The 27,965-nt window shown below is 36.9% G+C and overlaps 1 protein-coding gene across 1 annotated transcript in view; it reads left to right on the top strand.

The window, feature by feature from the left end:
- Positions 1-27,965, top strand: part of LOC138168355 (guanylate cyclase 2G-like) — a 95,408-nt gene that overhangs the window by 51,558 nt on the left and 15,885 nt on the right. Inside the window, exons 13-19 of the mRNA XM_069097397.1 lie at positions 774-845; positions 8,506-8,674; positions 10,436-10,591; positions 14,108-14,285; positions 15,544-15,684; positions 16,721-16,913; positions 22,802-22,976. Of these exons, the coding sequence (XP_068953498.1) occupies positions 774-845; positions 8,506-8,674; positions 10,436-10,591; positions 14,108-14,285; positions 15,544-15,684; positions 16,721-16,913; positions 22,802-22,976 (1,084 nt within the window). The remainder of the gene's footprint in view (positions 1-773; positions 846-8,505; positions 8,675-10,435; positions 10,592-14,107; positions 14,286-15,543; positions 15,685-16,720; positions 16,914-22,801; positions 22,977-27,965) is intronic.

The following is a 27,965-nucleotide window of genomic DNA, read 5'->3' as shown; positions in this document are numbered from 1 at the left end:
GAGTTATCTGTTTAGTTCTTTACATGGGTTAAGTTAAAAGGTTAACTGACAAGGCCCTGATTCATTTGTTTAGGTCTAGAAATAGCCTGAATTTGGTTTCCTCTTTGGGGGAAGGTGTCACAGCCAATTCTTAATTTTTTGCCAAGGCCCATACTATATAGCCTGTGTACATTCTAGGAATGAGGAAGTGTTCTTAAAATCAAAATGACGTAATCTCATTGTGTATGGTCAAATTTATAGCTTTTCCATTCCCTAGAAAAGTTTCTGATTCCAAATTTAGAATGAAAATAATAGTTCATCTTTTTGTGGTACTTAATTGTTTATTAAGCATTTTCTTCATAAAAATCCATATTGCTTAGTAGGGGATATATTGTTATTATCATTGTATAGATAAGGAAAATGTCATTCAAAGTGGTTAAATAATATGACTGTCCTCATATAGTTAGTTAATGTCAGGTCACATCAATAGGTCTCAAAATGAAATTTTGTTCCTTATAACTCCTATGCAGTACTTTTTTGTTCTATATTATGATGACTCCATTAAAAATAAAACACCCCAAAGAGCCAGATTCTGCCACTTCTGACTCAAATTTTATATACATATATAGAGGTATATACCTATGTATATATATAAGTATATTCTATATGTATATGCATGTACCTAAATGTATAAAGAAATCCATTTGGATGTATGTCCTACAATATAAGACCTTCCACTTTGTTTCCATACTGAGTCACAAGAGAATGTTTTCTTGAATAATTGTGTTTTTCAGGATATTCTAAGAAATTCTGACATTGAATTGGATTGGATATTTAAGCTATCTTTTGCATATGACATAGTCAATGTGAGTATCAGATGGACTTTGTGTTTAACAAAAGAGGTAAAAGACAATTATGCCTAAGACATTCTATGCATATGAAAACATTTTATAAGGTAGGAATAAATTTCTTTGGTCTTGGCTAAACACTGAATGAATGAGTACTGTGTTGTATGTGTAAAATAACTGCAAGCATGTGCATTGGCATGCTATGTGGAATTTAAATGTGTGAAATGAAATTTCATTATAACGAAGGAACTTAGGATAACTAGAAGAATGAGTGGTTCTGGGATCCCACTGTAGAGCTGGTTGACACATCTCTCTGTAATCTCAACCATTTGGCTAATGGCATTTTAATTCAATATAAATTGTAGAATTGGAAATTTGGAAATCCATTTGGAAATTTATTGTTACCATTTTTTTTTGAGGCTGGTAGGCTCTAGTTCAAATCACACGTCATATATCTTGGTTCCTTTTTCTGATTATGCCAAATCTTATTGCATATCTTGGGAACTTTTCCTAATGTGACATTTTACCAAAGTCACTCAAATCCTTTCTTTATAAATTCATAGAATGTTAGAGCTAGAAGGGACCTTGGTGATCACCTGTCTAACCATGTCATTTTACAGATGAAAAAACAAATGAGGACCAAAGAGGGTCACATTCTCCTGACAGAAACTTTCTCAGAAAATCCACTACACTGTTCAAAATAGGAGATATTTTCTAGTAACATTTTTCTTATGTTCTATACTTCAAACCCATGAGGTTATTTCCTGAGAGGCTACTTCAAGGCCATCCTAGAGTCATAGGATTGGTGTTCCTCATGGAAATGAAATGTCCTCAAAGGAGTCTCCTTTAGAGACAGCTAATAGCTGGATGGAGCACTGGGCTTTGAGTTAGGAAGAGCTGAGGTCAAATATACTCTCAGACACTTACTGACTGTGTCACCCTGGAGAAGTCACTTAACCTCTGTTTGCCTCAGTTTCCTTAACTGTAAGCACCTGCCTTCCAGGGTTATTGTAAGGATCGAATGAGGTAATAATTGCAAAAGTGCTTTTCTCATGGCCTGGTACATATCAAGTGCTAAATCAATGCTTATTCCTTTCCCTCTTCCCTTCGAGGGCAGTGATGGTATTTTCAGTTACTTTTATATTCCTTGGACTTCCTTGATTCAGTGCTTTCATTAATAATTAATTGATAAGAAAGAGACCTTAAAGAAAACTTAGTTGAACTTCCTTATTTTACAAGTGAGGAAACTGAGAGCAAGAGAAGACAAGTGGCTTCCTTGGATTACTTTTCTTCTCAAACAAAAGAGAAACTTCTTAACCTGGCATTTAGGGGTGGAGTCACAATCTGTCTCCAACAGACCTTTGCCTCTTTCTTTCATACTATGCTCTTGAATGGACTTTAGCAATTGGTCTCTTTTTTATTTTCAAACTCTATTTTTCCATCTCTTGCCCCCATTTATTCCCACTTCTTGTCATCTTTAAGGGTCCCTTTCCTCCTTCAAGTCTCAGCTTAGATGCCATCCAAATCCCTCCAGTTACCACTGCTTGCTCCCTCCTCAAATTACTTTGGGTTGCACTTTGTATTACTTCTCTCATTACATCCCTCTCATAGAATGTAACTCCTTGAGGGCAGGAACCCTTTCATCTTTTCTTCATATCCTCACCATCTAGCACTATGCCTTATACACAATTAATGTTTGTTAAAGAAGTGACTTGCCTAAGGTCATAATACTGGTAGTAATGCAAAGACTTTAATCCAAGTCTCCTGATTTCCCATTCTTCTTTACAGTGCGTTCTGATGCTCATTAGAAACAGTGCCTCAGGGAGGTAGTCCATGTAGGAAAAAAGGTGGCTTTTCCCTAAAAAAGACCAGAAATTCACAACAGCCTAATCATCTTCCTTCACTAAAGACATTTTCTTCTCCATTCTACAAACACACTCTGCATTCTGCTCTACTCTGATTTCTTTTCTCCTCGGAGACTGTCCTAACTATTCATTTCTCTTTGATTTCTTCTAAAATAATTGTTGGAGGAAGTATGCATATAGTATAGCTTGCCCAGGGCTCTGAACTCTACCAGGAATGCCCTTATTGCTAGGACTGCAGCTCACATTAAACATTTGGAATGTCATAGTTCTCTAACAAGGACATAATTGATGAAATTATCATCGAATGTTTCATAAATATAAGACTTCTACTCTTATCTCCCACCAAAACATATAGAGTCCTTGAAAGGGACTTTGTCACTGAAAGTATATCACTTTGGCCAAAAAAAAAAATAAAGCCATCTTGTTGAAATAGTAGAAAAGAACTTTGCGTGGGCACAAAACTAGGGGTTGGGGTACCTGGGTTCTAGTATTGACTTTACCAATGGATTGTCCTTGGGCAAGTCACCTCCCTTCTCTGGGCATTAGTTTGTTTATCTTTCAAATGAAATGGTTGGATGAGACCATCTCTAATGTCCCTTTTGACACTGAATGGCTAGATGTCTTAGATTTGGCTTGGTACCAATTGCAGTTTTATAGCCTGGGTTAACTGCACCAAATAAATGAGGAAGAAGGATAGAAGCAGTTACCCCTGGTGAAAGTGGTCAGATGGTTAGAGATAATGTCTTCCCACAGGTCATTTTGAGGAAAAAACCACAAATATCTTAAAGAATATCAGTGGGTTATAGCAACACTTTGGAGTCCATGCTGTGTGATCACGAGTAAATCAGGGCTTTTTTGTCTTTTGAGCAAGGACAGGAAAGAAGAGCTAAACAAAGTTGACAACCTGAGTGGGAAATAGTGCAAGATTGCCTTGATGTGACTGAGCAAATCCAAACGCCCTCATCAAGAGCCAGATTCCTCAGACTATTCTGTTGCTCACTTCTTATTCTTCTTCTGGAAAAGCAAATAATATCCCTTTAGTCTTTGTTTCCTTTCTGAAAACCGAAGAAGGAAAATAAAATCCCTCAACCCGCCAAATATATATTTCTTTTCCCAGTCAGCAAATGGATATTGTCATCTCCTAAGAACAACTTTTTTCATCGTCATCTCCATTTATTTGCTCAGGAGTTCCCCCACTCAGAATACCAAGAGAATCACAGAATTTAAGAATTGGAAGAGACTTTCTTTCAGGAACATAGTACAGTGCCCGGCACATAGTAAGTTCTTAGTAAGTGATTGACCGATAGCAGTGTCTGTCTAAGCTGTACCCTACAAAGAATCTCTACTAAAATACATGTGACCAGGGACCCTTCAGCCTTTGAAGGCAATCATTGAGGATGAGCCCACTACATCCTGAAGCAGCCCATTCCATTTTTTGTGTAATTATAATCATTAGGAAGGGCCCCTCCACCTCATTCCCACCTTTTGACATTAAACTTAAATTCACTTCTCTTCAAATTCCACTTGTCTACTAGTTCTGCCATAGATTTAAAGACAGATGGATCCTAGAAGTCATCTTATCCAACCATCTCATTTGACATATAAGGAAACTGAACATTTGAGAGGTTGCTTTGGTGGGGACATGCTGGCATTCAAACCCAGATCTGACAAATGCAGTAGTCTTTCCACTGTACAATACTGCCCTCTGGGGCCAGGCAGAAGAAGTATAATCCCTCTTCCAGGTCATGCCTTTTCAGGTACAGTACTTGAAGTTATCTATCACTTCCCTTCCTTGTGGCCTTTTCCAGGCTATATACATATGCTGGGTTATTTTAACCAGTCCTCATAAATATGAAGGTGGAGTCTTTTAGCTTCCATTGGATGATCTCTGACTTATCCATAATATGATATCCCAAACCAAACAATATTCCAGATGTGGGGACAAGGTAAATAAAGATAATCAATTCCTTATAAACTATACATCTCTTAATGAAATCTGAGATTAGGTTAACTTTTTTCACTGCTGTTGATTCATCAGTTTTCAGAGTACTAAAACCCCCAGCTTTTTTTCAGATAAACTATTGTCCAACCATCCATTTCTAATCTTCTACTCTCTTATAAAATAGATTCCTTGAACCTATGTGTATGGTAGGAGCATTATCCTAACTTCTTCCCCCATGCAATGTAGGTTAGTGTTTCCATAAAAGTTATTGAGACTTTGTTGACTCAGAGGACTACGGACTCAAGCTGTATGTTAATATCATGTACTGTTTTCCTGAATGAGAAGCAACCAGAAGGATCCCCAGGTGTGCTCTGTTGCTTGAATGGTATAAAAAGATGGGCAGCTCAGGCAACAGAATTTGTTCAACTGAATCAACTTGAGGTCTTCTCAGTGCATTGTCTTGTTGAAGAATCTTCTGTTATGGTTAAGAAGTCTCTTTTGTTAAGTGACTTATGCTTTTTGTTCCAATGTTGAACTTCAGCTACTTGGGAATTGGTCTTAGACCTAGCCCAAAACATCAAGGTTAAGATTAATTAATAGTAATTAATTAGTTAATTGCTATTAATTAATAGTAATAATAAAATTAAAAAACATTCATGTAGCACTTTATGGTTGGCAAGGCACTTTATTTATATTAGCTCATTTGAGCTTCACAACAGCCTTGTGAGGTAGGTGTAATTATTTCCCCCATAGTTAATCTGAGGCATGGAAAAATTAATTGACTTGCCCAAGGTCATACAATTAATAAGTGCTGGAGGAATGATTGAACTCAGCTCTATTTTTTTTATTGAAAGTCTTGAGCTCTCTCCAAGTACACCATTCTAGCCTATCTTTTTGGATCCTGACTGCTGCTTAGGGTTAACTTTTCCTCTTAGCTTTGTGTTATTATTAATTTGATGAGTATTTCCTCTTTAGGGCAGCTAGGTTGTGTAGTGGATAGAGCACTGGGCCTGAAGTCAGGAAGACCTAAGTTCAAATCCACTCTCAGACACTTACTTGCTGTGTGACCCTTGGCAAGTCACTTAGCCCTGTTTGACTCAGTTTCCTCAGCTGTAAAATGAACTGGAGGAGAAATGGCAAACCACTCTAGTATATTTGGTGAAAAAACCCCAAATGGGGTCACAAAGAGTTGGACAGGGCTGAAAGGACTGAATAAGAACAACATGCCATCTTTGCCCTGATTCATGTCACTGGTTTAAAAAAAATGTTGAGCAGACAAGACCAGGTGTAGATAACTGGAGCATTCCACTGGAGGCTTCTTTTGAAGTTGTCAATAATCACTCAGAAGATCACAGAAAGAGAGTTTGAAGAAACATTACAGGTCATCCCTTCCAACCCCTCATTTTACAGATGAGGAAACTGAGGCTCAGAAAGCTTCTTCAGTAGCTTTCCCAACATTACACACGGTAAGGGGTAGAGCAGAGATGGTAGTTCAACAGAGGCTCTTGACTCACCATTCTTTCCACTATATCACACTTCTTACTCTTTGAGTCCAGTCAGTTCATAGTTTCAAAACCATCTAACTGTCATATGGATTGGTTGGTTGTTACCCTTTGTTCTCAAAGAGGACCAAAATGACATCACTATTAGTGCACATCTCTTTATCTTTTACATAAAAATAGTGTAAGAGGATATATCAAATACTTTGCTAAAACCTAGGTACATTGTATTTTAGCATTCTCCAGGGCTACCCTTAATAAGGGAAATAAGATCAGTCTGTCATGACCTGTTTCTGATGAAACCATACTTGTTCTTTGTGAATACTGTTTTCCCTCCAGTTGTTCAGTAACCACCTCTTTAATAATAAATGCTAGAAAAAATGACCATTTCTTCAAGTTATCTAGAATCCTCCAGGTCATTCTATTTTCTCAAGGATATCAGAACCTGGTTTCTAGTCTCTTTCTGACCATTACTCTTGCCTTTGCCAAATATGTTGGTGTAGCTTAAAAATCCTTGTCTCCAATTCATTAATGGTCTAATTCCTATGATTTACACCTCCATTCCATTTCAGCTAGCTACATACAGAGATATTCAAACTCTAGATCTTTCTATCACCCATAAATGTTCCTCTTATATTATCTTAGCTGTGAGATCCCTCCCAGACCATTACCTCATGCATTCTCTAGTCTAGCCAACTGAACCACACACCATACTTTGTAACATTCCATATTCTACTTCTCTTTCTCATAGACTGTTTCTCTGTGTCTCTAATACTGTCCCTCCTCATCTGTGTGTCTTGAAATGTTTAATTCCCTTCAAGGGCCAACTCAAGGGTGACTTCTTACCTAAGGCTGAGGTTTTTCTCTGATCCCTTCCATTGTTAGTGTTCTCCCTTCTCCTGAAATTGCTTTTTATTTACTTTGTGGTATACTCACTAATAGAATACAAATGCATTTATTAAATGTTTCCTTTTTTGCCAAGCACTGTACTAAGCACTGGAAATACAAATAGAAATTTGAGAGTTTCTGCTCACAAAGAGTATATAGTCTATTTGTGGGAGATAACAGATAGATGAGAATTCAGCTACAAGGAGAATGCCAAGGCCCGGGGGTCTTTAATATTCCATGGCACCGTAGATAGCAGTTCTCCAGATTCCGGAGGGCACAATAGCAGGATAGATGATAAGGCCTTAGAATTCAGCGGCAAAGCAAGTGGCAACTCTTAGTGTTTCTCTTTTTTACTGAAAGCATTGTACTTTGTCACTGTTCATCAAAGGGTTCTGAATGGAGATGCCAGGTTGGGGCCTTTGAGGTAAGGGGTCTCTTGTTGGTTTGTGTCAGCCCCACCATCTAGCACCCAGAGGTAGGTGGGGATTAGACTAGGGGTCACATAGGTACATATCTATCTATCTGCATACACATATACTATGTATATAGAAATATAATCTACATACATATATCATATGCACATATATGTATATACATACACATGCACACACACATATAAAATCTATTTATGTATTTCCCCAGTATAACATATGCTATTTGAGGATGAGAACACTTACTCTTTTATTTGTGTATTTCCTTTGCTTTGCACAGAGTAAGCACTTAATAACTGCATGCTGAATTGAATTTGGACCTTACAATACCTTTGTGACACAGAAAATCAGTTCAAGTATTTATTATCTTTGTTTCACAGAAGAAAAAAAGTAGACGTTCTGTCATGTAGTTAATAAGGGACATTTGAACTTAGGTCTCTGGCTTTCAAGTCCAGTGATTTTATTATTTTGTGATACTGCCTGTTAACTTATTTTTGGCAATTAAAACAACAGTGACATTTATAGAACACTAAAATGTGCTTTATATCAATTACCTCATTTGAGCTACACAACAAACCTGTGGAACAGGTACCACATTTATTTTGTCCAAATTTTACAGAATAGGAAACAGATAAGAGATATAAAATGATTTGCCCTTGATGACACAGTATCAGAAGTAGGGTTTGCTCTCAGACCTTTTTACTCCAGATTCAGCACACGATCCACTGTGCTATGGTACCTTGTTTCTTCATTTCTTGTCTTCATCACGGGATTGGAATCTTCTTTAGAACAGGGATACTCTTTTGAGTTTCTTTTATATTCTTTGTAGTGCCTAATGGAGTATTTCTTTACAATAGACATTGAATAAATGATTGCTGTATGAATGTCCAGTGATGTCCCTTTCTACTTCTCTCCGCCCCTTTTTTTCATCTCTCTCTCTCTCTCTCTCTCTCTCTCTCTCTCTCTCTGGAATTTTCCTATTGTATTTTCTCTGTCATATTTTTGGAGATGTTGGTTTGGTACAATTGACTGTATTTTATTTCTACCCCCCAGGGAATGTTGTTTCTCCATAAAAGCCCATTGAACTCCCATGGCAACCTGAAACCTTCCAACTGTTTAGTTGATAGTCGAATGCAGGTGAAGCTGTCTGGATTTGGACTTTGGGAACTGAAGCATGGAAGAAAGTCTAAGTCAAAGAGTAAAAGAAACACTGACTATTCAGGTAATTTACAGAATTGGGCATCCTATGGATTCAGAGTGGTAATAGGATGTTGTTTTCTCCATCTTTACTTTCTAGAAGACACACATATATGCATACCCATGCATGTGTAAACATGTACCTCCCCTTTTTGTTTGACTTGAGTTAGCTGCCATGTCGGTAATCTCCTAACTGGGATAAGGAAAATGGCATTCTCTGAGTGCAAATGAGTTTGTTGTATGGAAGATTCCCTGGACTGAGAGTCAGGAGATTCAGTTCTTATCTCATCTCTAGCAGTTGGATGACTTTGAGCAAGTAAATTCATCTCTTTGTACCTGTTTCCTCCTATGGAAAATGATGGATTTGGATTAGGTAATTTTCAGCTCTTTCTCCCCTAATTACTCTCTGAATATTATTTGAGGAACAGTGGGGGCTTCCTTTGTTGGAGGGTAATAAAAACTGATTATGTTGTTGCTGTGTGCTGGGGACTCATGGGGTGACTTTGAAGGGACTCTACAAGTTCATGAGTTTTTACAATGGGGACTTTCACTAAGGAAGCATGAAAGGAAGGAATTACATTATTTCTCCCTGCCCTTTCCCTCTACCCCCAGCATTTTTGTACAAGTGAAATCAATAAGTATAAAATGATACTTCAGAGCCACTTAGAAGGGAAAAATAAGCCTTCAAAGTACAGCATGAAAGATATCTGTGGAAAATTTCACAGTGTTGTCAAAAGTATACTAGACAAGGAGTTAGAAAACCTGTGTTCTAATCCCTTCTCATTCATTTTCTAGCTCTTTGGCAAGTAACCTAATTTTCCTAATCCAATGAAGACCCAGTTTTCTCCTCCAAATGAGGGACTTGGACTAGATGATCTCTAAAGTCTCTTCAAGCTCTTTTGATTCGGTGGTATGAGAGGCTCCATGACATGCCAAGCTGTTTGGAAATTTAGGGTCACCTAGTCCAACCCCTCTCCCTCACAGATTTGGCTGAAAAGGAAAACAAGGTCCAGAGACATTGTTGCTTAATCAAGATTATTCAGGTATAGAACAAGGATTTGAACTCAGCTCTCGGCTCTTTCCATTGTACCACACCGCTCACCTAACAAGTGTTTATCCAACCTTTCTTTGAAGACCATTTAATAAAAGGGAATCTGCTCTCTCCTAAGGTAGTCCATGCTACTTTTGGACAGCTCTAATTATTTAAAAAAAAAAAACCTTTTCTTTATAGCAAGTCAAAATCTGCCTCCCTTCAGCTTTTACCCACTGTTGCTAGATTTGTTTTCTAGAGTTAAGCAGAATGAGTGCAAATCTTTTTTCCATGTGATAGTCTTTCAAGTATTTGAAGGCATCTCTTATGACTCCTCCCCTTCCTCAAGTCTTTTTTTCTATTGGTTAAAATTTTTCAATTCTTTCAACCAACTTCACATGACAGGATCTTTATTCCTCTTGACTTCCTATTTTCTTTTAGATTTGTTCCAACCCATCACTAAAACTTAATCAGTTCTATAAGCAAATTTCTCTGGCAATTTTGGGGTGAAGGAATGTGAGGGTTAAAAAGAGTTGAAGATGAGATGGCCATGTCCTTGAAAGATATGGGAGACATCGTGGAATAGGCAATACAAACAACTAGCTGCTTCTCTTAACGTATTTTAAGTTGTAGCATGGAGATATTTTTCTCACTTGTCAGATCCCTTTTTTTCCTATTATATTTTCCTCAACATAAGTTGGCTGCAGAGTCAGTATAGGTCAGTCATTCCATTATAATTTCCTCTTTGGCTTGCAGAACTCTACTGGACAGCCCCAGAGCTGTTACGGCTGGAGGAGCCTCCAGCTTATGGCACCCAGAAAGGAGATGTTTACAGTTTTGCTATACTAATGAGAGAACTTATTTATAACAATCAATGTGGGCCCTTTGAAGACCTGAACAAGGAGGCTGAAGGTAAAGCTTACCTGATTTCTTGACTTTTATTTCTTCTGTCTCTGGACACCTGGAGTGCTCTGGCTTTTAAAATATTTAACCAGAAAATCAAAAGTGAAGGAACATGCTGTTCACAGAAAGTGAATAGGAGAAAGGGAATCAAATTTACACAAACTTTAGCTCCCAAAGTACAACAGTTTATATATTACAGTTATATAACAGTTTTATATATATATATATATATAAAATCTATATCTATCTATCTATCTATCTATCTATCTATCTATCTATCTATCTATCTATCTATCTATCATCTATCTATCTATCTAGTTGTTTGCATGCTGTCTCTCTTTAGAATGAGTTCCTTGAGGGCAAAGAATGTTTTGTTTTTATTTGTATCTCTAGTGCTTAATATAGTACCTGGCATGAAATAGGCACTTAATACATGTTTGTTAACTACATATAATCAGATCCTTGATTTAAGATCAAAATCAGTACTAAATTATCAGAAAGAATTCAAATTAGAAGAAAAAATGGTACACAATTGAATATACTCAAGATTGACCTAAATAAGCAATCTCCCAAAATGGGGAATGGATCATAGAACAAACTCTAACCCATTTTCATTTCATAAGAAAGTTTAACTTATAAATCAATTGCCACTATAAGGAAAACAAGAATCTGGAAACTGCTTCACTCAGTCAACATTTGAGTTCCCTGTAAAGGGAAGGGATATAGCAGTTACATAGTAGATATATTTACATTATAAACTTGTTTAGGATCATGGTGGAACATTATACATGGTCTCATAAAATAATTACAAGAAAACATTGGTAGTGTGAATAAATTTATTGAAACCTTGACAAGAGCTTCAGCTAATTCACATCATCTCCAGGACTTTTAAGGATGAGAATAGATTTAAGTGAGAATAGATCAATGAATAAATTAGATGGCTAGATTAGGTAGACTCAGAATTAAATAAGAGAAGCAGTGTACTAAATTTTCTTTGGGGAAAACTATGTCTTCTCCCTGAAACAAAGACCCACCTTTTAATATCAACATTTTTCAGGTGATTCTGTATGATTGCATGTCATGGAATACCATAGTCTCAAAAAAAAGAATCAAATGTGTGGGTCACCAATAGAGAGACACATCATAGATATGTGCAAGGTTGCAGTACACCACCAATAAAAAATTCTGCACAAGTGGCATAAGATATTTTATCAGTGGTAGATGTGACAAGACACACAGGTGCATCGATCATATAGTGACAGCAAGGACTAACTGATGGAATGTTCACATGCCATATTGGCATACATGCAATGTCAAGAGACTAAGAGAAGTCCCATTGTATACTGAGTTGACCCCCATGGAGGATTTACAGGAAGACATCTACAAGAGTCACATAATATGAGAAGGTATGCACAGGTTGTAATCCTCACAAACCTACTGAAGTATGGAGGAAGTGTCACCCCAAGAAGTTTTCAATTCAGGGAGCTCTCACTCAACTTTAAGGTCAGTTTCAGATATCTAAATTTAAACAATCATAGATTAATTAAGAGAAATGGAAGCAAGACTATTGAAAAGCCATTGAAATTTGGTTTTAGAAAATAGGTTTCTACTAATAATTCATGATATGAACTTGATTAAATGATTCCAACCATTTGGACTTCAGTTTCCCCATTTCAAAAAAGAAGTTAGTGTCTAGATGACTTTTAAAGTTCTTTCTAGTTCTAATATTCTTTTATCCGATGTAAAAAGGGCATGCAACACCTCACCGCACCGCTTTCCCCACCTACTCATTTTCTGGTTAAACTCACAAAAGCCTCAGTTTTATCATTAATAGTGAGGGAGTTGGTGAGGTAAGAGAGGAGAGAAATCTGTTTGTTTTATTTTAATGGTGAACAGGATACAGAGATTATTTATGACCAAATTCACACTTGGCTCTAAATGTTTCCACTCCCCCACAGGGCAGCTTAGATAATAGACCTCTTTAAGTGTGACTAAAATAAAATCAAATAAATAAAAATCAATTGCTGCACACTTAACCATTAAAGACAATTTCAGGAAGAAGTCATAAGTATTCTCTGAAGTCATTTAGACATCCCCAGATAATAATGGATTTCTGGAGACATTTTAGACCCTTGGTGTGCTTTTGCCCTTAAATTTTTATTTTTTGTTCTATTTTATGTAATGGAACTGAGCATAAGACAGTAGAAGAAGTGATCATGGAATAATTATTTTTTTCCTTGATCTGTATTAGTTATTATTATAAGGCAACAATAGATGATTTCATCTAAAATTCTTCCTGCTACAGTGTAAATGAAACATAATTACCTGCTGGACCATTGTTTCAGATACATTTTATTCCATTAATGGATGCATTTTTCTGAAAATAATATTTTCATCCCAATGTGCTGTCAAACTACTTAATAAATTGCTTGTGGGAATTAACAATTGAAGATGGAAAGGAAGCCGAGATAAATAGAATATGGCAAAATTTTTAAAGTAAATTTGTATATAGGATGGTACGTAAAGTGCTATAAGAAATAAAATTAAAAAATGAATTTTCAATGCAAAATGCCTCTAGACTCCTGAACATTTATATCAATGGATTTCAATATAATACAAAACAATGTAAAGAAATTAAACTTTCTAAAGAGACAAATTAGAAGTTTGTTATTTTCTTACAAAAGATTCCTTCATTGCCAGAAGTTGCTTTTTAAATAGTCAAATGAATTCAACAATCATTAATTTATCACACACTGTATTCCAGGCATTATACTAGATGTAGTATGGTATGGTATGGTATGGTATGGTATGGTATGGTATGGTATGGTATGGTATAGTATGGTATAGTATAGTATAGTATAGTATAGTATAGTATAGTATAGTATAGTATAGTATAGTATAGTATAGTATAGTATAGTATAGTATAGTATAGTGTAATAAGACAAAGAGAAAATAGTCCTGTCTTCAAGGAACATACATTTTATAGAAGGGAAATAATATCTTCATCAAAAATAAAATACAAAATACCTGCAAAATAATTTCTTGGCAGAGGACACAGATCTTACAGGAAGGGCAATTTGTTAACAAACATTGGTTCCAGTGGACATAATAGAAAGATAGTATACAACATGGAAAAGATGTGGCTAACATGGATGGCATGAAAGGAATGGGAATGGGAACTAGCAAAGAGAGTCTCAGCCTAGGTAACCATAAAATTGCTTGAAAGATTTTGAGTGTGTCCAAAGGGCAATACATTGTCAATCCCTTTATGATGGAAATAGTAATATTATTTTATTCATTGCTGAGTAATAGCTGAAAAGTGCTAGGTGAGAGTATTCACGTGGAGGCAGGACAGATGAATCCCTAGTTCTGCCTGATGATAAAGTCAGGGATGAAATGTTCAGGGTGCTCAACCTCCAATTTCTAGCAGATTTAATGATTAATGTCATTCAATTAACAAATCATTTAAAGTAAGGTAGTAAACTCTCAAGATTTATAGCTATCCATACTCCAACTGAATTGCAGAAATCATCAATAGAATCAAAGACCCTACTGCTGCTATTCCCCTGAGACCAAAGCTGTCAAAAGAAAAGTGTAGTGAAAAAGTTGTAACCATGCTGAGGACTTGTTGGGATGAGTCTCCAGAGAAAAGACCAACATTCTCCCATGTCAAGAGACTCTTAAGAGAAGCCAGCCCAGAAGGGTGAGTCCAACTCCAGCTTTTTGTTTGGTATTTTACAGAGCTATCTTAAAAATTAAACCTTAGTAGAGATTTGGGTAAATGGATTCAAGGGCAATGATTATAGTCCCATTATCTTAGAACATCACCAATTAATTTAGAACATCTAGCTTCTCAGATTCCTTAGCTGGAGGATAATTGCTTCAAATTTTTTCTTTATTTGACTCACTTAGATATAGCTACAAGGCAGGCAATGAGCCAGCGGAGAGTACTGAGTTGGGAATTTGGTGACCTGAGTCCTAATTTGGGTTCTTCCACTAACTCTCCCTGTTACCTTAGACGAGTTTGGGCCCAATTTCCTCCTTTGTAAAATTTGTCTCTGGTCATTTTCAGCTTTGATATTCTATGAATATGAATAGAACCAGAAGAATAAGTCAAATCAACAAACAGTTATTCAGTGCTTATTATGTGCCAGGCAATGTGCTGGGGATACAAATAAAATCAGAAAAAAATGTATAAAATTAAACAAATATAAAGACAAGCAACTTTGAAATAATTAAGAACTCTGATCGACACAATGAACAGTGACAATTCCTGGGGACTGAAGATGAAGCACACTACCCACGTCTTAATGGAGAAGTGATGGACTCAGAGTACAGAATGTTATGTATATTTTTTGGATATGACCAATGTGGGAATTTGTTTCACTTGACTATGGATATTTTTACAAGGGCTTTATTTTTACAATGTGAAAATGGAAGAAAGAGATAATAGATTTTTGTTATTTGAAGAAAATAAAGAGGAACATTATATAAGTCTGAGATCTGAAAGTATGGGAATCCTAAATATAGGTGGTCTGCATAGACAAGTATAATGGAAACAAATAGATGAGTCCCCCCCCATCTGTAGAACCCTGGGTTAATAAGGAACTCACCCATTTGTCCACATTACCTAAAAACGACCAGAAATAAACCTGCTTTCAGAATGGAAGTACAAATTCTCTAACAGCAGATAGAATATTATTGGTAAATTCTTGAATTGGGAGGGCTAACAAAGAGAGGCTTTGCAAATAGAGTAGTAGAGAAGGAGGGAACCATAGAGATGAAAAGTAATTTAATGATTATAGAAACTGAAGCCTATCCTTACTGTTATTCTGTAGCATTACCACATTTGGAAAACCCCAAAGGGGCAAATCATTACTTGGGTAGTGTTGTTGTTGCCTTGGTTTCCCTGAGATCACTGACTTCTTTGCAAAGATCTTACTATTTGAATTCTTTCAAAGCCATGTGAGCATCCTGGACAGCATGGTGAAGAAGCTGGAAAACTATGCAAATCATCTGGAGGACGTGGTGGAAGAGAGGACCACACAGCTACTGTCTGAGAAGAAAAAGATAGACAAGCTTCTGTCTGCCATGTTGCCCAGGTAGTTATAAGCTTAGCACGTACACAATTTTGCCCTTACCAAGTAGCAACATTTTCACCTAAGTGGGACTAAAGAGATCTCATGAGATATGAAGCACCTATTCTATGAGGAAGCCAAGGCAATTAGGTATAGTATATAAAGAGGAATATAGAGAAAGAATCCCTGGTTAAAAACTTGGGTGAGTTTGTACCTCACAGTGTTTTTGCAGGGAAATAATTCGAATCTTGAAGTCCGACATAAATATACATTGTTATTATTATCTTCTTGGGTCCTCCCCAGCACTGAATGCATGATTTTATGAGTTACATGCTCTGCAGGGTGCCACTTTATGTAGTCTATACTGGTAAAACCAGCAGCATGAACTATACCACTAGATGGCAGTCTGGTTTCATAAGTCTAGTCATTAATGTCTCCATCCAAAGAAATGTGTATTCATTGTTCTGGACTCTGCACAATGTACTCCCAACTGTGTGTTCCAAATCTAGACCCTCTTTCTTTTGTTTATCTGTCAAATATGAACTTCCTACATTAACAGTAAGCAATATGTCTTCTTTTATGTGTTTCCATTTAAAATCTCTTGCCCTCCTTGCCCAACAAAAGAAATTGGGAATATTGATTTGTGTGTGATTGATTGAAGCAAAAATATTGATTTGTGTGCTTGTATGTGACTGGATTGTCACACTGTCTTCCATTACTGGAAGATGAGTCTTTACTTTTAAAAGGGATGCAATCAACAGGGGAAAGTGTGTTGTCTTAGAGAGAAAGCTTTTCTGTAAATGCTTCTTCCTTCTTTATGGTCTTCTGTTAAAAGTCCCATTTTCAAACATCCATGCCGAGAGAGGATGACTAAGGACAGACTTTCTCCATAATTATTAAGTGCTGTAACTAAAAACAAAATCCATTAATGTAATAGATGATGTGGAGAGGTATGTGTGTAAAGTACCACAGAGGTTAAAGAGTAGCATGGTATGTTTTGAAGTAGATAAAGAAAAGGTTATTTCTATGACAATTTCTTCTCCTCCCCCCACTATTTCAGCTTCATTGGGGAGCAGCTTATAGCTGGAAGATCTGTGGAGCCAGAACACTTTGATTCTGTGACCATCTTTTTCTCTGACATCGTTGGATTTACAAAGCTGTGTTCTCTCAGCACCCCCCTGCAAGTTGTGGGTCTCCTCAATGACCTCTACAGTTTGTTTGACAATATCATTAAAACATATGATGTGTATAAGGTGAGTTACCCCAGTTATAAGGATTAAGAAGAAATACCAAATTCTTTGGTTGGGCTATGAACACAAGCCTGAAGCCACTAGCAGACTTCAGTTATGGTGAACTCTCAGGGTTAGAGACATGGCCCTATTTCTTGTCAGAGTCAATATTTGATCCCTTTTTAATTTCCTGGACAGGGTTTGATGAATAAGAGAGGTTTATTCTTGTCAAGTCTCATCAGTTGAGTTCTGACTTTATTTAAAGGAATAAACTGTTTCTGAAAGAGGTTTAACATTGTCTTAGGCAAGATCCTTTCTTTTCTTTAGGCTAATCACCTCCATTCCCTTCAATAACCCAGAAATGACACAGACTGTTTTGTTGTAAAAACCGTACTGACATCTTGTGACATGGTGGTGGGTGTGATAGTGAACTTTTTTAAGTAGGAAAGAATGATAATGTGGGGTATTGAGTTTCTAGTTAATATTCATATAGTGCTTTTGAAGGAATCTGTGATTGATGTCCAGGTAAAGTGAAAATTCATTTCATGAGGGATAAAGAGAAGAAATGAGGACTCACACACACACACACACACACACACACACACACCTTGTCAGGAGGAGGAATGACTAGATGACAGAAAATGTTGGATGGTTATAATAGGCAGGTTTACAGTTTGTTGAAGTACAGAAAGAGCAAACATTAATTAAATACTTACTATGGGCCAGGCACCATGCTAAGCATTTTACAAATATCTCATTTAATCCTCATGGCAATTCTGTGAGGTAAGTGCTGATATTATGCATTTCCTAATTTTCTAGAACAGGATAAATATTTGGGATCAGAGTAGATATGTGTGTCAGAGGTCAGGTTATTTCCACAGTAAGAAAGACCCTAGCAGTTAAGTTCTGGGGATATCAGAGATTACAAACATCCTGGAGCAGCACATCAACCTTTGTCCCACAATGGGTCTATTTATATCTAGAAGATTAAGGGAGAAGGAGAGGGAGAGGGAGAGGGAGAGAGAGAGAGAGAGAGAGAGAGAGAGAGAGAGAGACAGGGACAGGGAGAGGGAGAGAGACAGGGACAGGGAGAGGGACAGGGAGAGAGAGAGATTGAGGGCCCCTTTGCTGATGTTTGTTAAACTGTTCCATTATGCCAGATAGTATGTATGTACAGCTTTATGTAAATTTATATTATGTAAATTGGATTTTATGTAAAGAATTTTGAAAGGCATGGGAAGATGTAATAGAAACATGTATGGAGAGAGTTTAGATGAGAGTATGAAAAGTGTGCCCACAGTTTGTTCCCAATTTTCATGGATTTGACAAAAATGAAATGTTCAAAGAAATGAGTAACAAGATTGTAAATTTAGCACAAGAATTGGAACTATAAGTGGATGAAATGATGTGGAAGAGTTGATTGAGTCTCATGGAAAAGAACTGTCTAATGAGGACCTGATTGAGCTGCTAGTTACAAAGATTACAGAAGAAAGGGAAGCTTCAAAACCCAAGGTCGAACTAGAAAGGTTCACAATGAAATAGTCAGCAGAAGCATTTTGTCATTTGAGTGGGTTTTTTTTTCTTGTATTGAAAAGATGAATCCAAATACTTCAAGATTTTACTATTTCAAAGGCTAGTTGAGGATAATGTTGCTTTCTATCATCCGATATACAAGGAAGAAGAGAGTCAGCTGTCCAAACTATCTCATTATAGCTTCATAAAAAAAGTTGTGTAACCAACCACCAATGATTAAAGGCTTGGTGCAGTGGGTGGGGAAGGGGGAATATATTGTACACCTGTTCTAACTTTACTGTACAGTACTGTACATTCTTTGTCATTAACTTTACCTTCCGTTTCCTATTTCTGTTTATTATAATGGCACAATATTTACTATGTCTGCATTTTAGTATATTTTATGACTTGAGTAAAGGTATGCTTTTGTTATATAGGCTAAATGGAGTGATTTGTGGTATGAGGCAAATTTGTATTACATAAAAATGTCTTTGTGTAGAAGTCTCCAGAATGGTTCAGTTTTGTAAAGCAAAAACTGTCTGTATTACTGGTAACAGAAGTGATTGAGTTGGAAAGAGATCCAAGTAATGAGCTGGATGATGCCTCTTTGTGTTCAAGCAATGTGACTGCAAGAGTCTCGTGTTTGGGGGTCTTTCCTTCTGTATCTGTGTTTGTCTGCCTCTCTTGTGTTATATAGATCACTGTGAAAACACTGTGTGCCAGTCCACACTGAAAATTTTTTGAGATCTTAGACATGGATACTTGGGAAGGATAATGGTAGTGGTGAATCTGTATCACAAACAAGGCTGTATTATTGATTGCAAGTTCTGGGCCCTGCCCTATTCTTTTGAGCATGCCTACATTGGACATTAGCTGAAGAACCCTGGCATAAATTAGTGATCAGAAGAGTATTCTAACTGTAGGAGGGTATAAAATATTGCTGACTTCTATTATAGTGAATCCAAAGTTTAAGGATGTATCCCTTTAAACATTCTTAACTATTGACTCCCTATTACCTATGCAAATGAAAATAAACTAAGACAGCATTCTTCCCTCAGATCATTTTTATTCAGCTGCAAAAACACTGTTGTGATTCCTAATACATTGGATTTATCTTTCTAATCATATTTTGCTTGGAATAATATTAAAATCAGCTTGCATTCCCTGAAGCATACGTCAGTTGATGGAAGAGATGGCTTATTAACAGGCTGGCTTTTGCATACCAGATTAAGTGATTTTCTTCCTTGTACATCTGCAGTTCACATTCAATCTATCTTGCCTCCCTTACTACTCCAAATCCTCCCTCCCATTAAAGCTCATCCTTTTATCTTAAGGTTTTGATTGGGTTATTGCAAATTCCCCTGGGAGGGATCCCATTCTAAGTTATTATTAATCAATGAAACTTTTGGTATGGATAAAGAACTAGAAAGTAAATTTCTATAAGGGAGTTGAGGGAAAGAATCAGAAGGTACAAAGTATCTGAGGAGTGGAGGAGAGAGAATACAAGATGGGTAGGGAGAGGAATAGAACAAGGAATATGAATGTATTCATCTTAAATTTTTGCTTAAAGATTTATGCTGCCAGTAAAGGTGCTAAGTGACAAAGGAAGGCCAACCTAGGATTTAAAACTCAATGGATAATCTACAAGGCATACACCCCCTGTGCGGATAATTGGCAATAATCCACATTCTCAGTGTACATGGGTATATGTTTGTAACTGTAACATGAACCGTGAAGTGTGCTGCTGTTTGGGCTGACTTATTTTTGAAGGGCCCATTACCTTAATTATATCAATAATATAATTATTGATGTATATGTTCTACATCCTCTACTTACCAGGTCACAAATGGGGAGCCTATTTATTCTTTTTTTTTTTTTTTTTTGCTTTTTTGGAGGGAAGAAGGCAGGCAATTGGGGTTAAGGACTTGCTCAAGGTCAGATGACTAGAGTTAAGTGTCTGAGACCAGATTTGAACTCAGACCCTCCTGACTCCTGGCTGGTGTTCTATTCACTGAGCCACCTAGCCATCCAGCCTATCTATTTTAAACAGACAATGTCCTTCCAAAGAATGTGTGAGGCTTTTCTCTGAGGTACTTTTTAAATAAAGAATAACAAGCTTAAAAAAATTCTAGGAAGAAAAAACAAATTTGGCCTTTTTTTTTTTGAGCTTAAGTCAAATATGAAGTTTTAATTCTACTCAAAACCATAGCAATAAGTTAGCATTTTTCATGGGGGGTGGGGTGGGATATATGGGGGAAAAATAGTTCTAGTTATTCAATTAAACAAAAAAGTAGAATAAAATTTGCCAAGTATTTACTGACCAGTTAAGATGCATTGGGCTTTGTACTAGGCACCCCTAGGGATACAAACAATAGACGAGGTGCCTGCCCTGAAATAATTTGCACTCCAGGTGAGGACATAAGATTAGCTAAAAAATATCAGAGCTGGAAGATACTTTAGAAGAAATACAGTCCTACCTCGTACATGTGTCTGAATCTTAACTATAAAATCTCTGACAAATGACTATGGAACCCTTTGATTAGATACCTTCATTGACAAGTGAACTCATGACCTTTACAAGGTAGTGTATTCATTTCATTTTGGGACCCCTCTAATCATTAGAAAGTTCTTTCATATATTGAACTGAAATCTGCTCCATGGAATTTCTACCTCATTAAACCTAGGTTTGCCCACTGGGTCTACACTATGTAATTTGCTACCTATTCAATATGACAGCACACATAGAACAGTTAAGTAACAATAGGGGCTTGTATGTCATTTATTGCCATTTATTGCTTTTACACTGCTGCCTAAGTAATCTATCTCTTTGATACACAAGTCTAATCATGTCACTCATCTGATCAAAATCCATTGATTCTCACCATCTATTACATATTACATGGAATGCAGACTATTTAGCTTTGCTTTCAAGATCCTCAGCAATTTGGCCCAAACATACCTTTCCAACACTGTTTCATGGTAATACTTTGTATCCATTCTACACTTCAGCCAAACTGCTCAGTATTCCCTGATGCCATTCATGCTTTTATTCATTCTGTCTCCCACCTCCTAGAACATATTGGCTGCTCCTCTCATCACTAGTCACTGACATCCTTTCCTTCAGTAAAAACCTAGCTCAGATGCATTTCCTTCATAAAATCTTTCCTAATCTTCCCGGTTCAAAATGATCTTTCATTCCTTGAGTCTTAGATTCCATTTGATCTCTCTTACTCACTCATTTAATAATATAATTATTGATGTATATGTTCTACATCCTCTACTAAAGTATAAACTCTTTGAGGACAGGAACAGTGTCATTTTCATCATTATATCCCCACCACTTTGTGTGGCACCCTGAGAGTTAATAGGCACTTGATTGTGGCTTATCCTTTGTTCTAGAAGAAGACCGTGACATCAGGGAGATGGTGACATGACTTGAAATTAAACTTGATTTGCGTGAGGGAGGGTTGTGCGAAGTCGCCAGCCTCATTTTCTCCTCCAGAGCCATCTGAGTCCAGTGGCCAGATACCAGTCAGGATGACTGGAGATGGCCCAAGATGCAGTGGGAGACCTTGGCCCTTTTAAGCTAAGGTCTTTTTCAAGTTTTCACTTTGAGTGAAGCAACACCCATTCAGTGAATAAGTCTCTTTAAGGCATGAGTCAAGGGATGCCCCTTTAATCAAGGAAATGAAAAATCAAACTGGGAGGGGAAGATCATCAGGGTTGCTGGCCAAAAGAGAAACAGTTACTATTTACATTCACTCTGGGTCAGAAGGGTCCCAAAATAACTATTTAGTGGTGCTTGGGCAGGGCAGGCACCTATTGTTGAATCAATGAGATTTTGAATGACTTGAGAAAAAACTAGCCCTAAGTTAACTAGGTAGGTTTTGGCTGTCAAAATCTACCTTCCTTTGGGCAGAACTTGATACATAGCTCTTGAATGGAAAAAAAAAAAATTGGCATAGATAAAATGAAGGAGAGAGAGAAAAATGAATAAAGGTATGAATGACCAGGAAATTTCATGACAGAGCTAAGTTATTAATAAAATGTAGAAGAAAGGGTAAGATTCAGGGTTTCTTAAACTTTTCCCACTTGTGACCCCTTCAGCATTTCTTAAATTATGGGTCGGCACCCCATCATGACCCACAGTTTAAGAAGCACTCTAGAGAGGTAGGGAAGATACAAACTGGCTCTGGGACCTTGAGCAGATAACTTCCTAATTGAGAACTTAGTTTGCCAAAATATAAAATAAATAGGTTGGATCAAATGATATCTAAGGTCTCTTCTAGCTCAATTATTCCAGGAGAAGGGAAGAAATACTTTTTTGGGGGGGCATCATTCAATTTCTAATTCCCCCCTTGTAGAATTGTGCTGTTAAATTGTTAAACTCCTATTTTCAGGTTGAAACCATTGGTGATGCTTACATGGTAGCAAGTGGTCTCCCCCTCCGAAACGGAATCCGACATGTGGAGGAAATTGCTACAATGTCACTATACTTCCTCAGTGCCATAGTCCATTTCAAGATTGGACACATGCCAGAGGAAAAACTGAAGCTTCGGATTGGCTTACACACAGGTACATATAACAGAAAAAAATAGTCTTTATAATGCCAGCTTATTTCTGTCATCCCCCATCTAGAATTTTATTTCAGTGACATTCCTCACAGCTATTAGTTTGCCTTAAAAAACAAACTTGCACATAGAGTGAGAACATAGAATCATAGGATTTTAAAATAAGAAGTTATTTTGCAGATCACGTAGTCAAGCTTCTTTGCTTTACTGATGGGAAAACTGAGAGCCTGGAGAACTGAAGTCATTTATTTGTGATCAAACAGCTGGTTAATGGTACCATTTGAAGACATCCAGTGATGGATAACTTATTATCTTGGCAGTCTATTTTACTGTTATACAGTTCTAATTGTGAGAAAAATTTTCCTTAAACTGACCCAAAATCTGACTCTATGCAATTTCCACCCACTGGTCCCAGTTCTGCCTTCTGTGATAAACCAAAAAATAATTATCATCCTGAGTGTCATCATCATCATCAGCATTACCACCACCATCATCATCACCATCCTCCTCCAAGGGATCTGTGATCTCATCTATGTGATTATTACCTCCAGTCATGCAATCCATAACCCATTCATGCCTGCCTAGCCTGTGTGACTCTTGTCTAAATCCTTCATTAAGTTTGTTACAGGGGTCCATTCAATTAGATGAGGGACTTTTTCACTTTCTTTTGACATTGAGCACAAATACTATCCATGAGTTTATCCCTTGCTCTTAATTGTGGGACCAGCCTTTTTTGTTTAGGCATTGACATCCTTTAGTCTACTTCTTCATAAATTCTTGCTTATGATATGGTGTAGTCTGATCATACCCAGCATATACCTCTCCATTGCCCTTTGAGTGATCCTCAGTTTCAGTTCTTGGACCCTATATTATTCTATGACTTGCAGTCATACACCACCAATAGAATATTGAAATTACAAAGATGAGTTCTGTTTCAAGGAGAAGCTTGGCAAATTCCCAAAGGTAATAGAGTCCACTCTCCTATCTTGGGTCTAACACATTATTTCCAATGACTTCTAATTTCAATCACCACCATCTTTTTAGTCACCCATATTCACAAACTTGGAGTCATTCTTGACTTCCCCCCCCACCCCCATCATATCCAATCTGTTGCTAGGTCTTGTTAATTCAACTTCTATAATATCTCTCACATCTGTCCATTCTCTCAGCTCCCATGGTCAAAACTGTAGTCCAAGAGCTTACCACCTCTTGCCTAGGTGACTGCGATAGTCTCTTAATTAGTCTCCTTGCCTTTCATCTCTCCCTTCTACCCTACAGTCTCTAGATTGTAGCTAAATTGATATTCTTTTTTTTGTTTGCTTTTTGGAGGGCAGTTGGGGTTAGGTGACTGGCCCAAGGTCACACAGCTATTTTTTGTGTTAAGTGTCTGAGGCCCGATCCGAACCCAGGTCCTCCTCACTTCAGGGCCGGTGCTGTATTCACTGCACCACCTAGCAGCCCCATAAATTGATATTCTTAAAGCATAGTCCCAGACATGTCACATTCCTACTCAAGAAGTTCCAGTATTGCCTGCAGGATAAAATATGAACTCTTTTGGCATTTAAAGTCATTCACAATTTGGTTCTAGCTTCCTGTTCTAGACTGGTTTCCCATAATCCTATCCCAAATCGTCAATGTTTTAAGCAAGCTGACCTGCTTGCTATTCCCTGTACACGATCTTGATTTCCCCATGCCACTCTTCTTCCTTACTATCTAGTAATCTCTAGTGCCATTCAATGCAGAGCTCAAATACTGTCTCTTACATGACACCTTTGCTTCTTAATTCCTAAAACTGCTAGCATTACTCATCTACAAAGTTATTTGATATTTATTTTATATATCTTGCATTTACTTAACTATACACATGTTGTGTTCCTGACTAACAATCTTCTCTATTCCAATCCCTGTGTTCAAACTATAGTAACTTCAATATATGCATTGAAGTCCCCTTGAAAACAGTGACTTTCCAGCTTATCATCTTCATCAACTTTTAGCACCTTTATGTTCATTCCACCTCGGGTAGCCACAGGGCTAATCATAATTAGATGTCAATATCACCTGAAATTGTGCTGCTTCTATTATCTGGAAATCTGAAATTCTCCTCTCTGATCAGAATCCCCTGCCCTTTCATTTTTATCTCTTCCTCACTTCTCCTAAATCTATTCTTTACCCTCACTGTTAGCTCCAGTTCTTCCATTCTTCTGTTCTCCCAATTGATCATCTCTGATCTGCTCTCCTCCCTTGCCAGTCTTGACCAGTTCTGTGATGTTAGTCAGGTCATCTATGCACCCCTAAATTTCTTGCCACCAACTTCAAATGCTGCTAATCCTCAATCATCCATATTCCCTGCTCCTATTTCTGAAGGAAGTCACATAACTGGGCTAACTGCATCACAGAATCTCAGGGCTGAAAGAACATCAAGGACCATCTAATTTAACATGGATCTGTATAAAAATTCATTCTATGGCATGCCTGAAAAGTCATGATGACCTGCTATCTAGACAAGCCTCCTTTACCTTTTTTTTGTGAAACTGATTTTTTTTTCAGTTCAAATGTAGGATTTTATAGCTGTCCCCACTGAATTTCATCCCACTCAATTTGACTCAGTGCTCTAACCTGTCCAGATTTTCTTCAATTCTGAATCTACCATCCATTATACTAGCCACCCATTCAATCTTTCTAGAATCTATAAAAACAATACACATTTCATCCCTGCTTTTATTCAAGTCATTCATAAAAACATTAAATAGCACAGATCTTCATATAATTTATTAGAAACCATTTTCCAAATGAACATTAAACCATTAATGAATAATCTTTGAGTTTGGATAGTTCCAAATCTATTGAATTGTTCTATTGTGTGGTATAAATCTTTTCCACAAAAATAGTTTAATCACCAGATGGTGATTAACTTAAAATTAATTTTAATTTTAATTAATTAATTTAATTAACTACTAGGTATTAACTTAAGTCTGTTCACCAGAACGGGCAGGCAGGAGGAAGCAGTACGCTCACCCTGCCAGTGGATCATCAAAAAAGGATTGGTACCCTGCACCAAATCACAGGAAACTCTGGGGAAACCACTTTCCTATAGCTCCACCTCTTTCTAGGCAGTTTGCTTATTTCATTAATTTAAGGATCATGGTTAGTTCAGAGTTACTCATTCAGAATGTCTCTATACCCTAAACCCAATGGGTAACTCCACCTCTTCCCCGAGTCTTCTGTTTGTTCCTAAGCCCAGTGATATGACCATTGTTTAGTGGTGTAGACCAGTGGGACAAAACTCAAACAGAAATGGAAGCCTACAAGCGGCAGAGTGACTTAGGAAACCACAAGTTAAGGTTATCTATATGGTATTGTATTTTTATTTTGTCAAAACTTTTCCAATAATCTGCTTTTGGCCACATTTGGGAGTTTTGCTGGCCAACAGAATACCTGTAGCTGGGAACTTGACAATGGTGTAGACTTAGTACTTAGTGGTTTTGTTTGTTTTACTTATAGGCATAGAATCAAACAACTAAAGAACAAAATCACAACTGAATTTAATTAAAGATGAAAAAGTAGTCATTCATGGTTTAATATTTAATAACATTGTCTTCTCTGTCCCTCTATTTCCTTCAAGTCCCTGTCTCTCATAGTATTTAAGTTTTAGGCTGGTGCAGAACTATGTCTCTTCCCTTTTTGTTTCCTCCAATTTTAGACAAACTTAGAGATTTCCATTTGCTCCCTTACTTCTATAGTAATAGGAGAAGAGTGAGTGGAGCAAAGACTTTACAGCAGCAAAACAAACTTTGTCAAATACTTTGGTAGTAATCAGGTAAAAACAATATTTACAGCTTCCTTTGATCTATCAGTTTATCCACCATATCACAAAAGGAAATATATTTTGACATTATCTATTCTTGATGAAACCACATTGGATTTCAAGAATAATCTTTTCCTTTTTGAGGAACTATACCCTAACCATCCTTTTAATTCACTAACCATCCTTTTAATAAGTTGTTCTAATTTTTAACGAACAGTCAAAGTCATTGACATATAGTTTGAAGGCTACAATTATTCCCTGTTTTGAGAAGTAGAGCACCATTTGCCCAACTCCAGTCTTGCAGCACCTTTCCTATTCTCTAAATAAAAGAACAGGAAAAAAGCTCATTGGCAATAGTTCTGTTTATAAATATGCCAGTTCTTTCATTACCCTGAAATGTAGTTAACTGGACTGGGTTTTTTTGGACTCATCCAAGGTTGGTGGGTAATCTGTTACTTTCTCCATTCTTATCTTTTATTGTTGTTGTTGAGCTTTTTTTTTTTTCAGTTGTGCTTGACTCTTCATGACCCCAGTCGTAGTTTTCTTGGCAAAGATACTGGAGTGGTTCACCATTTCCTTCTCTAGCTTATTTTATGGATGAGAAAACTGAGGCAAACAGGGTTAAGTGACTTGCCCAGGATCACACAGCTACTAAGTGTTTAAGGTCAGATTTGAACTCAGGTCTTACTGATTCTAGGTTCAACACTGTAAATACTGAGTCACCTTGCTGCCTCCAAGTCTTATGTTGACTTTTAACTTCCTATTAGCCATTTCCACTTTGTCCTTCTTGGTTTAGAGATAATTCTTCTGTTTCTTCTTTGATTCCCATCATTATATAGCTAAAAAATAGCTAAAAATTAGCTAAAATAGCTAAAAAAAACCATACAAACAAACTCCACCTCCCACCCCTAACTTAGCTTTTCTTGCCAGCCTCAGTTCATTCTGAATCTTAGTATTCCTATGACTCTTCTTCTAGGACCATACCCTATTTTTGTATTCATCCTTTGTTACCAGCCTTTGCTTCCACATTCTGTACATGACTTTTAAAACATGTAGAGAATTTGAATTAATTTAAATTATCTTGTGACTTGTCTATGCATCTGTGTCATTTTCTTCAAATAATTTTGCTTTTTCCTCCTTATCAGGATTATTTCTCTTTGTGTCTTCAGAATTTAATTTTTTGAACTG

The sequence above is a fragment of the Petaurus breviceps genome, unplaced genomic scaffold, assembly GCF_028583685.1.
Source record: "Petaurus breviceps papuanus isolate PSGF00001 unplaced genomic scaffold, PetGlider_PUasm1.0 37, whole genome shotgun sequence".
Classification (NCBI taxonomy): domain Eukaryota; kingdom Metazoa; phylum Chordata; class Mammalia; order Diprotodontia; family Petauridae; genus Petaurus; species Petaurus breviceps.
The sequence above is the reverse complement of the archived record's forward strand: the minus strand, read 5'-3'. Positions and strand labels throughout refer to the sequence as shown.